Here is a 15,301-nt window from a genome sequence, read left to right on the forward strand (position 1 = left end):
CTCTTTCTCAAAAATAAATAACGAAACAAAAATAAAGAGTCATACCCTTAACCAACTGAGCCACCCACCTGCTCCTTTAATTATATTTCTTTTTTTTTAAAATTTTTTATTTTATATTTTTATTTATTTCTAGGAGAGAGAGAGAGAGAGACAGCGTGAGCAGGGGAGGGTCAGAGAGAGAGGGAGTCACGGACTGAAACAGGCTCCAGGCTCTGAGCCGGCAGTCAGCACAGAGCCCGACGCGGGGCTCGAACCCACGAACCGCGAGATCATGACCTAAGCGAAAGTCGGACGCTTAACCGACTAAGACACCCAGGCGCCCCCTTTAATTATATTTCTTAATGAAGTTTGAAACATTTAAAAAATTATCATACAAAATTTATATTAAAAGTATCCTTGATGTTTTAGTCACTTTTTCCCCCAAAAGAACCCTTTTTGAAATTGTGCTTTTTAAGTAGTTAAAAATGGGGTTATTACTCTCGTTAGCTAATAAATTATTTATTAATGAATAAGCTAAGAAGTAAAATGGTATTAATATACATATCTGACCACTGACTAGAATTTTATAATGAACTGAAATTAATTTGAGGATGCAGACATTTTAAAGGCTGAGTAGAGATATTACTGAAGATGCTTCTATGCTTGACCAACAATGTATATACAAACGATGATGTCCAATTGTCTAATTACATGTATTAGGTAAATGAAGAATGAAGAATCAATTACCCACAAAAGTCTGTGAACAACTCAAAGTTAGAGATGTTTTCTTATTTATATAATTCTCGATGAGTGCCTCTTTCTCCCCTATGCTGCCCCCTAAAACAGAATACCTACCTTAGTGCCAAGCACATAATAGATACCCCAAATTAAGGGTTGATTGTACTTGTTTCTTTAATATGGTTTCATTATTTTTAAGATTTATTGACTTTTCCAGCTTCTTGAATTACATAACTTTTATCTAAATAACAGAGCATAAAGGAAAATTGAAATTTGGTATGGCATGAGCTCCAATCATACTCTCTGAGCTCTGGAACTATTTGTGAAATGTTATCAGATTAATAGGATGTTATTAAAATACATACCAGAAGAGGGCAGCGCCACCAAGGCCCCCAATAGTTACATCAGTCAGACCATCCTCATTTAGATCCATTTCTCCATGGATAGACTGGCCAAAAAATTTCAGTGTCTTGCCATCTTTACCTGATGAAATATGCTGTGAAAGTACCAACAGAGAGTTTTTATGCCAGAAGAGTCTCTTCAGAAACAGTTTTAAATAAATCTGAGAACTTGGATTGGTTAACAAAATATTAAAATTAAGGATATTTTGGAAAACTACCAAAACCCCTCATGTGGAGACAAGATGAATTACTCATATGTTACCAAAAGTTATTCTTTTTATAGTACAGACAAAATAATTTCAGGGTTACTGACACCAGAGAGGGGGAAAAATTATATAACGTCATCTTGTCTAATGTTCAAGGAAAACATTTGTGAGTAACTGGCTCTAGTTTCCACTCAGTTCCATAACATAGAGGTATTTAAAGATACTGCAACCTTGAAAACATATATACAAGCAAGAGGGAGAACAGAAGTTTGTCCTAAGGGTCAGTTTGGGATTCAGTGAATTTGGAGGCTGGGTATAAATAGCAAATTCTACCAGATAAATTTTCCAACATATGATCTTCTTTGCAAAAGTCAAGGGCACAATAAAATCATTAGGCACAAATGAATATGGAGTTCTTGAAGACTGATTCTTGTACATGGTATACACCTATACATACTGTGTTTAAGATGTGTGCTTCCTGGTTTAGCTTTGGCTCCAGCTAAGGACATACATATTTTTAATTTTAGAGAGAGGGAGAGAGAGAGAGGAAGGGTGGAGCCTGATGTAGGGCTTGATCCCACAACCCTGGGATCATGACCTAAGCTGAAATCAAGAGTTGGATGCTCAACCACCCAGGCGCCCCTAAGCTGATCATACTTTAATAGAACTGATAGCAAGGATAAAGGACTGACAGACCCTCCCTAAACTTGGGGGTCTTCTTATCCTCTTGTTTTTCACTTACAAACCATAAATTAAAAAGCCAAACAAGGCAAACCAATAGAAACATTTTCATGCTTAAATGTTTGTGGCTCACTGGGAAGTAGTTCCTTATTTTTTCAGCAAATGAATCAGGAGATATCATTTTCACTGGTTCTGGAGTTCATTCAGTTTGATTCCGGATTATCCCTCACACAAGCAGCCCCTCTGGTTACCATGGAAACAAGTGAGCACATCCTCACCCATCCTTAGGAAGGCGTTTTGCCATTAAGCAAACTCAACTCTAATATTCTTTCTTGTGGTTATTTAAAGCTGCATCCAGAGTTAACCACCATTTTACAAAATAAATTTCTGACAGTTTTTCCTGTTGTTAATGATTTAGATATCCTCTTTTTTTTTTTTTTACTGCAAATGCCATTTCACTGGATTTTCAGGATTAATAGCAAAAGAATAAAGTGGTAGAACACAAGAAAGAAACTCCTTCTTGCAATTCCTAATTTCATCACATTCCCATGGGTAATATTGCATGTTTTCAGTTAAGTAATACCATGAAGACTCTTGAAAGAAACAAATAATTTACTGAATGGATGGATTGTTGTTACTGAAACATGCCTTTTACTTTATTGTTTCATTAATGTCATTATGACTTTATGAAAAATTAAGTACAACTTCACAATACATGAATGGATTTTGAGAATTCTGTTGACTACAGTGTGAAAAGAACAATCGAATGTAAAAAGAAATAATTGATGACCCGATTTTCTTTTCACGTTATAAAAGTAGTTCAATACCTAACTACTTATGGTTACTTAAAAACAGACAATTACATTAGAATAATTCCTTTAAACTCTTCTGTAAATTTGTATTTTTCTCATGTGGGAAAAAATTATATTTATGGATTAGAACCATTGACTGACAATAAATTTAAAACAATAACAACAGAAGTCCCCTGTAGGTTAAGCTTAGTTATTCAGATTTTTTTCCAGGAGGGTTAATTGTGAGGAAATTACAAACCTTTAGGAACCCAAATTCATTTGATGAAAATATACCAATTTAATTCATAAATATAAATGTAATGCAATTTCATTATAATAGCATGGGTACTGAATATAAAAACAATAGTTTCATCTTCTTTATTGGCTAAATTGTATCATTATTGTTCTTTTATTTAGAAAGTGGTATCGTCTGGGGTGCATGGGTGGCTTAGTTGGTTGGGCATCCAACTCTTAGTTTGGCTCGGTTCATGATCTCACGGTTCATGAGTTTAAGCCCTGCCATCAGGCGCCATGCTGACAGCACAGAACCTGCTTGGGATTCCCTCTCTCTCCCTCACTCTCTGCCCCTCCCCTGCTTGCTCTCTCTCTCTCTCTCAAAATAAATAAACTTTAAAAAAATAAATAAAAATAAAGTAGTATCCTCTGTTTAGGATCGCACACATTGTAAATGTTAACTACTGTCATTATAAAGTGTTCTTTTGTTTTGTTTTTTACCATTTTGAAAGCTCAGATCATGGAGCCGCAGCAAAAAACAACAGGAAAAAAAATAGGTAAGAGGATAAATTACACAATAATGCTTCTATAAAGAAAACTTAAAAAGGAATTAAATCTAGTTTTCCAATAGAGTCAGAAGATAAAAATTAAATAACTCATGAAGCAAGACAGGAAGCAAGCCTAGCATTGAACCCACTTAACGTTTAAGGGCGGGGACAGTAGGCTGAACTTCTTACTTGTGCATACTCCTTCCGTATAGTCTTGCCACTCCCATGATAAATGTACACGGCTCCCTTGTGATCATCTTCCAGGGGAGCTCCTATCACAATGTCATCAAATCCATCAAGATTGAGGTCTCTCACAGCAGCAATAGCTGTTCCAAAACGAGCCCCACATGGCTCATTTCTGTTTTCTTTTGTGCATGAGTTGTGCTTCAGAGATGAACAACAAGTCTGCTTAATGGGTTCCAGGCTCATTTGATATTCAAACCTTGTCTGGAAGAAAGATAAACAAGATACTTATGAATTTCTATCATTACAACAGCACAGTGAAATTTTTAAGTATGTACTAAATCAGAGCTATTAAAAACCATTTGTACATCAACGGTAAAGTTTGTAAAATTTCTTAAAAAGTGTGCTTATCTGAGAGCAAAGTTAAAGATTTTAAAGAACAGATTGTAGAAGTGTGGGGAAGAAGATATATTGAGGATTTTAATGGATTCTCTTTTAGTGGAATCAAGTGAGTATATAACTCACAGCATACTTTTAAAGCTGAATAACTTAAATTTTAAATCCTCAGTTCAAGTTTCTATCCTTCCTTCATCCAATATTTGCTTCTTTGAAAAGTCTCTATACAGTCTCCTCTACAGGGTAAAGAGAAAAATCTACTCTACTCAAAAAGGAAAGTTTATCCAAAGCTGTCTAGAGCAACCCTCCTACTCACCCCCCAAATTCAGTAAAGGTCAGAAAGGACTAGTAATGATGGATAGGAACACACTTTCTAGGAAAAGAGGGAAAAACAGCAACGGCCAAATAAATTGATGGGGGGAAGCAAACAAAATGATAGGAAGAAAGATAAACAATTTATTTTTATTTTTAAATGTTTTATTTCTGAGAGAGAGAGAGAGCAGGGAAGGGCCAGAGAGAGAGGGAGATACGGAATCTGAAACAGGCTCCAGGTTCTGAGCTGGCAGTCAGCACAGAGCCCAACATGGGGCTCGAACCCACGAACCGTGAGATCATGACCTGAGCTGAAGTTGGATGCTTAACCAACTGAGCCACTCAGGCGCCCCTACAATTTATGAATTAAAATAATTAATATGGAGAGACTCTAATAATTTAAAAAGTTAAATAGATAATGACTGACTTTGCAGTAAAAAGCAAAAATTCTTCTGATGAAGAAATTAAGAATTATTTCAGCTAACAAATGATGTCGAAAGTTAGGAGTGGAAAACAAAACCTTACTCCAGCCCAATGAAGTATTCCAAAGACCAAAGTAGTATACTGTAACTGTGTGATGTCACTGCCTTAAAATCCACTGCTCCGCAGTCTCTCTGCTTCCCGGCTTTGTTCGGACAGCTAACACAGTTTTAACTACTAATGTCCCAACACCTCCAGGCCAGAGCCATGAATGGTTGCCCTGTGAGTTTATTTAGCAGTTTAGTGAGATTTATATGTATATTAATATTTATTCTATATGTTCTCCTGAAAAAGGATAGTTCACATTTCCAAGCAGAAAACACCTAATGGTTTAAAATACTTTATTATAACTCTAAAACATTCATTTAGAAGTGGAGGAGTTGGTCACGGTAAAGGGGCCCTGAGAGATTCTTTGCTCCTTTTTCCAAAGTGAGTGCAACATTAGAACTGCATTATTTATTTGAAATTGAAAGAAAGGAAGAAGAAAGAAAGAAAGAAATTCATGAATTTCTACCAAAGGCAGAGTGATCAGTACCTGATTCAGAGCATACACATACACTTTTCCTTGTTCCTCTTTCTCTGTTCCCATGTACATGGGAGCCCCAACCAGAAGAAGGTCAGTATTAGAATCCTTATCAACATCAATTGTGGTCAAAATGCTGCCAAAGTAGGAACCAATCTAGGGTACAAAACAAAACAAAATAGTCTGATAAACATCAGAAATTCTCAAGAGAGCTAAAGTCTGCGTTTCTTTTACTTACACTAATCTAGAAGAGTATTTGAAATTCAGATATATATAGAAATAGGAATAAAATACAGAAACGGATTCTATTTGGAGGCTCTTTATTGGCTCTTGTGAGGCTAATAAATATTGAGACCCATCCCTGAGGATGAGCAGCAGACATAGTTTCTGCAGCTTGAGAGTAAGAGGAATGGCTTCCTCTAGATTTCATCCTAACGGCTCTTCTCTAAAAAGCAGAAAAGATCAATAATGCCACCACGATTTTGTAAGGAAATAAAATGAGAAAAACAATAAAAGGCATTCTGGGGTGGCATCAATATATATTTATTTACAGTAATATGAAAATAGGAATAAAACACAATACGAAGAACTGATTTGTCTTGTAATACTGGTGCCGCGTATTTCACATTGTAGATTTAGAATGTTGTTTATTCAATGAAATGGCTAAGTCTTGTCTTAGCACTTGTGGAAGACAGAGAGATATAAAAGGACTGCAGAGGGACCATCTTTTAAAGATATGGATGTATTTTAGGGAAATGCAGTAGACTTACACTTCATTATCTAAATGCAATAATATTCCCAAATATTGACCTGGGTTTAATATTTAATGCTCTTGATAATTCTCTTACTGAAATTTCCTGTCTTGGCTTCCATGATTTTAGTTTTGCTCTCTTGATTCTGCTACTATATCATAGGACACCCTTTGTTTTCACCTTCGCTGACTCCTTTTTTTCCTCCCATGCCCTAGATTTTGGCCTCCTACGCTAAGACCTGCATTCCCCTTGCCTTCTCTTATCTTAGATGGCCGATCCTTCCAAACATCTCCATTACTAAAAACTGCAAATTTAATTCTATCTTCCTTCTCAAGACTCCAGTGCTACATTCCTAGACATTGCTAGACATTTCCAGAACTGCTATATTGACTTTCAAATGTCCTTTTCTCATAGATTATGAAGGGCTTAAAAGCTTTTTTTTTTTTTTTTTTGAGTTGAATAATTACAAACATAAATAAAATGCTGTAAGATCTGGCAACCTTGGGCCTTTATTCCCACATGGGGATAGCTGTCTGGAGCTGAGTGGGAGCTAATGTTTAGATGGCTCAGGAACTGTCTAGGCCATGGTTCCCACCATTTCCTGTTGTCCACTGTGCAATAGCTTTATTTGCTTTACCTTTCTGGCACCCATAGCCATTTGAATTTGTGCTCACTGTTACAGGAAACATGTAAAACCAAAAAGCATTAAAAAAATACCTAAACCACTTGAGTTGCTGACATTCTGATTATGGTGCCACCTTTCTCCCAGATTCCCAGGCTTGAAACTTAAACCATTCATAATTTAAATCATTTGTGACTTTCACAAGCAGTTTTTCACAAAATTTTCACTTCCTGTCTTATGTACCATTAATAGAGTAATATCAGATGTACAATGTCATACTTTTATAGTACTGTCAGCTCCTCCTCATTTGTGTCTACTCTAGTCCTTCCTTTTCCATTTTTATTGGTGGTACATCATTTTAGGCTCTCCTCACCTTATCCTTGAGTGACAATAATAGCCTTTTTTTATTGTTGATGCATTTTCTGATTACAAATGCGGGCAAAGAGCTAATAATAAAAACCCTTTTATAAGGTTTTATTATTCTCTATACATATATATGAGAATCTACATATGAGAATCTGACTTTGGTTTACTCTAACTCTGTTTTCCCACACATCTGATGGGGGAAGGATTTCAATTATATTACTAAGCAATCCTGAGAGTGGTAACAATAATCTCTGATTGGGAATGCCGCATTTAGGCTGAGGGGAATTGTAAGTACCTGATGGGCTTCCCAGGATGCAGAGACTCTGACAACTGTATGCCCTCGGCAGGAGGTCATGATGTTGTTATAAAAGATATTGGCTCCTGTAAAGAAAGGGTAGCTCTGCACCTGCCTGCCTGCCATGTCTGTCTCCTCATGCCCAAGCAGTTATGTGCCGGGCAGCTGTGAGTGTGCCTAGAGGAAGGCTCATGCTGCCCTGTCTTCTGGAGTGGCTGGTGACGGAGGAGAATGGCAGGGGCAGACTAGTGAGCTGGGATATTTAGTGAAGCCCAAATGACTGCCATGCGATAATAACCAACAGCATAGAGGTTTCTTTTAGTTTAAAAATATGTATACATATTTATGTTTGGTTATTGTGTGTATAATTTCTCAAACCACTTTCAGTATTCAATATCATCTAGTGAGAAGTTTTTGATTTTACATGTCATAACTTCCCATTACCTCCAGGAGAAAATCCAAATTCTTTAGTTTGCCATTCAGAACCTCACACAATTGGGGTCCACATTATCTTTATAACTTTTCTCTCTTCTGCTTTTCCTACCTATCTACGGTCTATCTTTCCCCCTAGATGAGCACAAATGTTATTCATATTAAGACTTCTGGCACCAAACCTAGTGTGAAACAATCTTTCCATCTTCTGGATTTACTGTCTGAGGCACAGACGTTTTCATGCTTCTCAATGTTTTAGAACTTTTTTCCTGTTTGTATATACCTATACATTTGTATCTACCTCATCATCCATACATCTTATCTCCACTTCCATGCAACTAAAATGTTCCTGAGGCCAAAGATGCAGATATCTTACATCCCTACGAGGAACCCAGCACAGGGCCCTGTTTAAGGTTGATGTTGAATATGATAGGACTTTTTCTTTTTAAAGTTTAGGATAATAGATGGGTAATTTAAATTTACATAGTGTATAAATGGATTAAAACAATAGTTTTCAAGCTTACCTGCTCTCCACTGAGTGTCTGAAGAATCCGGATGTCTCCATTTTCCATCCTATAGATGACAACCTGTCCCGTATGATTGTACCGTGGCTGTCCGGCAATGTAGAGCACATCTCCAGAAACAGTGGCGGAGTTCACTGTGTAACCTAACAAAAGAGAGATGCCAGATATACTATCTGACCCCTTAAAGGTCTGCACAGAATAAATTAAGATCCATTTTAAATGGCTGCGAGGATCATTTCTGTATTTCTATACAGACTTCTCTCTCTTTCTTTTTTTTTGAAAATGTTTATTTTTTAATGGAGTTAAGTTTGTCTTGGTAGAAGCTTTTAGCATGCTCTGTGATCATCTACAGTGACCACTTTGTCCACCCCCCACCTCAGGTTTTCATTATTCAAGGGCACAAATGATATAACAATCATGACAGAAGAAGAACACACACACACACGCTCACACACACTCCTCATGAGCTCAATTCACTACTTTGTAATAAATCGATGTACTTCATCTGGACATATGTGTTTGTGCTATAGAAAGTAAAAATTTTATATAGGGGAATCATGGTAAATGTAAGCCTTTCCTGCATTGTTGCTGTAGATTTTTAAGTAGTAATTTGAAGTAACTGAAGTTTATTTTTCCAAGTTAAGGCAAAAAGCATTGCATTTCTACCACAGGACCATTCCAAAATAGAATGGTATTAATATTTAGGTAGTTTTTAATTTTTTTATATTATACTTAGCCTGCAAAGACATCCTTGAACACTTAATATTTTTTTCTTCTTTTGGATATTTTTGGTGATAAATTTCAAGGAATAGATTACTGGATCAAACTTTCAATTCTTTCAGTATCTGGCAAATTGTTTCCAGAACATTTGTACTACTTTATTCCATGTATAGCCAAAGGACAGACTGGTTTCATCAAACTCTCCCAAACATGGGGTATCATTACCACTATTCAAATTTTTGGATGTTTTAATAGGTATTAAACATAATCTAACAATATTACTTTGTTGTGATTTTAATTGTATTTGTTTGATTAAAAGGAGGAGTGGGGTGGGTGGGTTAAACAGGTGATGGGGATTCAGGAGGGCACATGTTGTGATGAGCACCAGGTGTTGTATGGAAGTATGGAATCACTATATTGTACGCCTAAAACTAAAATTACACTCTATGTTGGATAACTAAAATTTAAATTTAAAAAGTGAGCTTCAACATTCCTGTTTTTAATTGGATTCTCATGCCCATGACTTTTTCTGTGTCTTTAAGGCAGATTATTGTTAATTTTTGAGTGAAGAATTAGATTTATTTCTTGTGTCTTACATGCTGATTTCAACTTTATAGAAGGAAGAAGTGTTCTAATAATCAGATCTGTCCCTCAGTGGATCAGAGGGTATATTATTCTTCCAAATACCACAGAACAGCATTTCTTACTAAGAAAAAGATTGTGTCGATAATTTACTTTCCAAGTGTTTTACTAAAAGGTAATAGTTTCACTTTATTAGAAAACTTTTGAGAAGGAACAGAGGTTTTTTTTTTTACCAAAATATGTTCAATCTTACAAGTCCTAAAGGAACATAATTCCTCAAGCATATTTTCCTTAATGAATATTTTTCTTCCATTCTCATTTCTTCATCTTTCTTTGAGCTTCTAAAAAATTATACACAGTAAATTATAGACTGTTCTTTTTCAAACAATTAATGTGTCATAGTTCTTCTGTTACTAACCACAATATTGCTTAAAAAATAAAAGCTTTAGGGTCATGTTTATACATAAATAAAATAAAAATGAAGAATGTGCCAAGCACAGGCTGTTTTATTTTATGCCATTCTACTAAGAAATATTAAGCAAGGACTGGCCTAAGAGAGTTAGGACACTTAGATTTTCTTTTTAGCTTACAGAGCTATGAATGCAAAATGATAAAAGAACCTTTAAAAAAACTGAAAATTATGTTTGAGGCTTGGAGTTGTGTGATTATTCAATTAATTAGTTTTGATAACTTGAGAACAAAAATTATTAGATGAAATCTTCCCTGAGACAGTACCTACTTGTCAGATAGTTACTGGGTTCTGCTCAGGAATCTAAAGACAGTAAACAGGGAGAAAGAAAGGCGGCCATGTAAAGTCTAGTTTTCATGAAAGGAAAATAATTATTTTCATCTAAGCTTACTGTTGCTTTCTGAAAAAAAAGGCACAAAATTGAAGAGAAAGGAAAATTCATAGCATAGACTGCTGCATAGATTTATAAAGAATAAATCCTGTCAGCTTTCACAATTCACTTCCTGGGGAAAGTGCCAGGATCTGGTGAGGTAATGGGAAACAGGTATGCTTGCTTTGATGTCATGTGCTTGTTTGCTTCACATTTTTACTTTAAAAAAAAAAAATTGTCTGGCATGATTAAAAGTGGGTGGAAGAGGCAGGGAACTGTGACCATATTCTCACCATCAAAAACACTTGCTAACTGCATACTGGCCTAAAGTAGTTACTGGGTGAGTGACTATATCCTTAGGGGTTCAACAACTTTTGTTCCTACTTCTTCCTGGTCATTATTGATTAGTATGGGATTTTTTGTTTCCGACATAAGATTTTCCATTGCCTAATGACTTGCAATCTACATAGATGTCAGACTAACACATTCAAGCTCTTCTTTTTTTTTTTCTTTTAAAAAAATGTTTATTTAGTTTGAGAGGAGAGAGAGAGTATGTGAGCAGGTGAGGGTGAGAGGGTGAGAGATTTCCAAGCAGGCTACGTGTGCCATGTCAGCACATAGCCAGACTTGGGGATTGATCTCACAAATCCTGAGGTCATGACCTGAGATGAAATCAAGAGTCTGACACTTAAGTGACTGAGCCACCTAGGAACCCTCAAATGCTTCCGAATTCATAATCCGCACAGGCAGACATTCTGAAATCGTCATTTCAGGTATAGAATAATATTTGGGGTACAAAGCTATTTTTCTCCCCTGTCCCCTTTCTGGGTGCTTTTCTATTTTAAAAGAAATCTTATATATCTTAAATGTTATTTTGGCAAAACATCTTATGTGCTAACTTGTGATTAGTTTAATGAAATGATTTCTAAAATATAAATACATCATCTTAGTACATTGTAGACAACATATCCCCACATTTACTTTTTTGGGCAGGAAGGAATCATATGTTATAAATACTGTGGTCAGGGATGAAGATTCTCTTAGTGTTGTCTTGCTCCAGTGTTATCTTTAGGTCTTGAATTCTCTGAGTCTGTTTTGAGTACCATGAATCCAAGCTTTGGGGGCATAAGAGATTTAGGCTTGCTAAGACTATTCGGTTTTAAGAAATTTTACTGCATAACAATAACTTGGAATATCAGAAATACTACAGTATTATTAAAATATGTGAACTAAAGGTGTCACACATATCTTTGTGGACTTCATGCCCTATCTTTAATTTTGCAAATGTTGTTAATTTTGAAATGAACACGGGAATAAGAATCAAGATAACTAGATTCTAGTTTCAGGTCTGTCATAGGTAGCTGTGACATCATTTTTCTATTCCTTAATACCTTAATTTGAAAAATTGAATATTAACCATATGCTCTCTTAAGATCTCTATTAATGCATATGAATTTAAAGCCCATCCTCTTTATGTTACAACACAATCCTCCAAATATTTAAAAGGTATGCAGTGTACATTTTGTCTCCTAACCATCAATTTCTTCAAATTTTGCAGACACTGGGGACAGAGAGAAAGGAATTTTTCTAGATCAGTTTCCTCTAGATAATCTTTTATTGGCACACCCTAGTTTAGCATTTTCTTTTGTAATGTGTGATGTTTAGAACAATGGAATACTCTAGCTGCTCTCTGACCAGGACAGAATGCAATAGGAATTTTATGAGAAATAAAGTAGACTTTTATGAATGCAGTTCAGCATGTGTTAAGGGGTTTGAGCACTCACCTTCTACCTGCTGCTTACCACTGTAGTTTAAATTATCTACATCCCTCAGGCCTTTCATTTTTCAGTCCCACTGCTTCTACAGTTTTAAGATGTGTCTTTGAAAAAGGAGATGTATGGATCTACCAGTAAAGACCTCCTACCTTCCTCATAAAATAGAAAGAAGCTGGATAGAGTGACAAAGACTTGCCTCCAGGACAGAAAGATCCCAGAGAAGAATGCTAACATAGTAAAATATGAGCGCTGAAAGGTATTTGTTTTCTTAACCACTGCACCCCCAGCACCAAGACAATACTTGGGGCAAAACAGGTATCCCTCACATATTTGTTGACTGAGTAAAGTGTTGGGAAACCATACCCTGAGCGTTCTTTACATCCCAGGCCTTGATTGTTTACTGAGATCATTTAGTGAAAGAACACTTCCCTGGTATCACCTAGGCAGCTCAGTTCAGATGGAGAATAAGGTAATAGCAGACACACACCTCCCCATTCCAGACAAGTCTTTGAAAAATAAGACGACATTATATCATTGGGTTTAAGTTCAATATTTGTCTGGTTGTAAATAGAACTATTAAAGAAGAAGCTATATGACAAGAGAAATTAAAATTTTCTTTTCCAAAATTAGGACCCATAGAAGGAAACTAATGATATAAGATGTTTTAGAAAATATGGGAGTCTGATCTGCAGGATATTAGCTGTGTCAAGGTTTCTCTTTTTTTCATTTCCTGTCTACCAGGTGCAAAGCTCTTCTTGAAGTTAATGAATACCAGACACAGGGAGACTTCAAGAAGTGCACATAACCACCTAAATCATTCCTGCACTAGGGAGCCATTCTCAGAGAGTGTGACCTCCATGTTCTGTTATTCCTAGGCTGCTCAGAAATTAAGGCTGCTTGGGAACTTTCATGGGTCCTATAAAACGTGTAACTCTTGGAAGTTACCTGTCTTCACATGGTTATAAGTAAGCCTATATAAAAATAAGTAAATAATGCTAAAAATAAAAACAAAACGAAAAATAAACCACAATAATTTTCTATCAATTACATCCACACTTTACCTAAATAAGAAGCAAGAGGTTCATTCTTTTTGGTAGACTCAACGTTAAAGGTTGTATTTTGAGGGATTATGATTTGATTAGCCTTCTGCATGACGACTGTTCCATTCCAATCATAGGCTCCTACCGCTCCAAGCATGACCCAGTCCTTATAACCAAATAGAGAAAACAAATGACATTTAACAAAAGAGCAAGAACACAGCATTAACAATGTGATAGATTCTATTCAAAGTGCTTTACATGTATTAACTTAGAATCCTCACAGTAACACTATGGTAACCTGGTAGAGTAACTTGCCCTCGGTTATACAGTACAACTGCCCATTGAAATGTCAATATTCCTTGGCAGGGACTCTGATGAATTTTCTTTCATCAGCTACAAATGATATATTTCCTAATCTTGACTTTTTGTTTATTTCTGGGTGCCAGGAATCCTAGGTCTTGAACATGGAATTCTAATAAGATCTTTGAATACACTGAGACTAGGAAAAAGATACAATTCATACCATTAGCAACTGTTTTAAATTAAATATTTCATTTAGCCAGATGTATAATTACATAAGGCAGACCTCAAAATTTTTGATTCACAATTATTAGTACGATGACTGAACTGTGGGAGACATGTTTTCTTAATAAGCTTGTGAAATGCCATTTCCTATTTGGATTAGAAACATCATCACAGTCTGAATAACTGGGCAAGCCATGAACTGCTAGTTGCACTTATAATGCTGATGCCTGGGCTTGCTTTTGGGAGCAGAAACCTTAAAAAAAAAAGATATTTCATTTTCTACCAAGTGGTCAATGTACCTGTGAATAATGTGCACTGAAGCCAGTCTGAGACATTTCCATTTCAAATGAAGCTGCTGATTGGTCAGCTGTAGCTATAACAGAAAAATAAATGCCTTTTAGCACACTTGATGTAGAGAAGACAGAAACCAATTACAGACTGGGCTCTTTACCAACCAGAATTTCCAACATCTTTTGGGTATGTTTAGCCACACATTTCTCAACCCTGAACTCCTAGATAGGGCTGGGTAAAGGACAGAGAAGGTTAACGGAAGGGTCATGGCTAGATACCCTTGCTGGGAAAGGCTTCTCTTCTTATACTCTAGGATACTTGTGGATGACATAGCACTTTAGATCCATGTGGTTAAAGTCGAAAGTACTGAAGTTAAAAACCTCCTTCTTCTCACATTGTGGGAATCCTGCTCAGATAGTAGCCTAAACTTACCCAATATGTTACAGTGTTGAAAAATTTTTATTCACATATTTAGAGAAGTCTCTTGACTTTAACCAAACCCACTGTATTTCCAGGTATAGATCCTCTTAGAATTCCATTATTTGATAAGAAAGTGTAAGGATTCTGGGCTTGTATTTTCTTTAATTTCTGGTGGTAGGTATCACTCACAAATTCAAAGAGGACTTTTAGATGGGCTGTAGGCGATATGCCATTCAATCACATATTTTTAAAGAAACTGTACCTCTTTTTTTGTTGTTAATGCTATGTAAAAGGTTCAGTGGCAAGCATTAGGTCTTTTTATCTTTCCAAGAGTTCCATGAATCTGAAAAATTTTAAATGAGGATTTCTCTGGACAAGATTCTGTACCCATTTTTAAGCTCTTTACTGAAATACAGAGATAATCCAAAGCATTCCATGGAAAAATATGCTAGTCTCAAAATATTTACTGACCCAAAGCCACAACCTCCTAAGGGGATCGAGGGAATGTTGATTCATTTGCTTTCAGTGGGGAGTTACTGATTTATTTGGCTTTGAAAATAAGTTAAAAATAGTGCATAATTTTAAGAAAGTCAGTCTGTCTTCTCATTGAGGCATGAGAATAATTCAATTTGTGAAATCAAACTTA

At 35.9% G+C, this 15,301-nt stretch overlaps 1 protein-coding gene across 1 annotated transcript in view; it reads right to left on the minus strand.

The window, feature by feature from the left end:
* Positions 1 to 15,301, minus strand: part of ITGA1 (integrin subunit alpha 1) — a 161,037-nt gene that overhangs the window by 44,416 nt on the left and 101,320 nt on the right. Inside the window, exons 10-15 of the mRNA XM_039256206.1 lie at positions 14,244 to 14,317; positions 13,441 to 13,585; positions 8,464 to 8,606; positions 5,485 to 5,628; positions 3,768 to 4,025; positions 1,083 to 1,213 (exon numbers count right to left, since the gene is read on the minus strand). Coding sequence (XP_039112137.1) covers positions 1,083 to 1,213; positions 3,768 to 4,025; positions 5,485 to 5,628; positions 8,464 to 8,606; positions 13,441 to 13,585; positions 14,244 to 14,317 — 895 coding nt within the window. The remainder of the gene's footprint in view (positions 1 to 1,082; positions 1,214 to 3,767; positions 4,026 to 5,484; positions 5,629 to 8,463; positions 8,607 to 13,440; positions 13,586 to 14,243; positions 14,318 to 15,301) is intronic.

This window comes from Hyaena hyaena, unplaced genomic scaffold (assembly GCF_003009895.1).
Source record: "Hyaena hyaena isolate Hyena2069 unplaced genomic scaffold, ASM300989v1 scaffold_564, whole genome shotgun sequence".
Classification (NCBI taxonomy): Eukaryota; Metazoa; Chordata; class Mammalia; order Carnivora; family Hyaenidae; genus Hyaena; species Hyaena hyaena.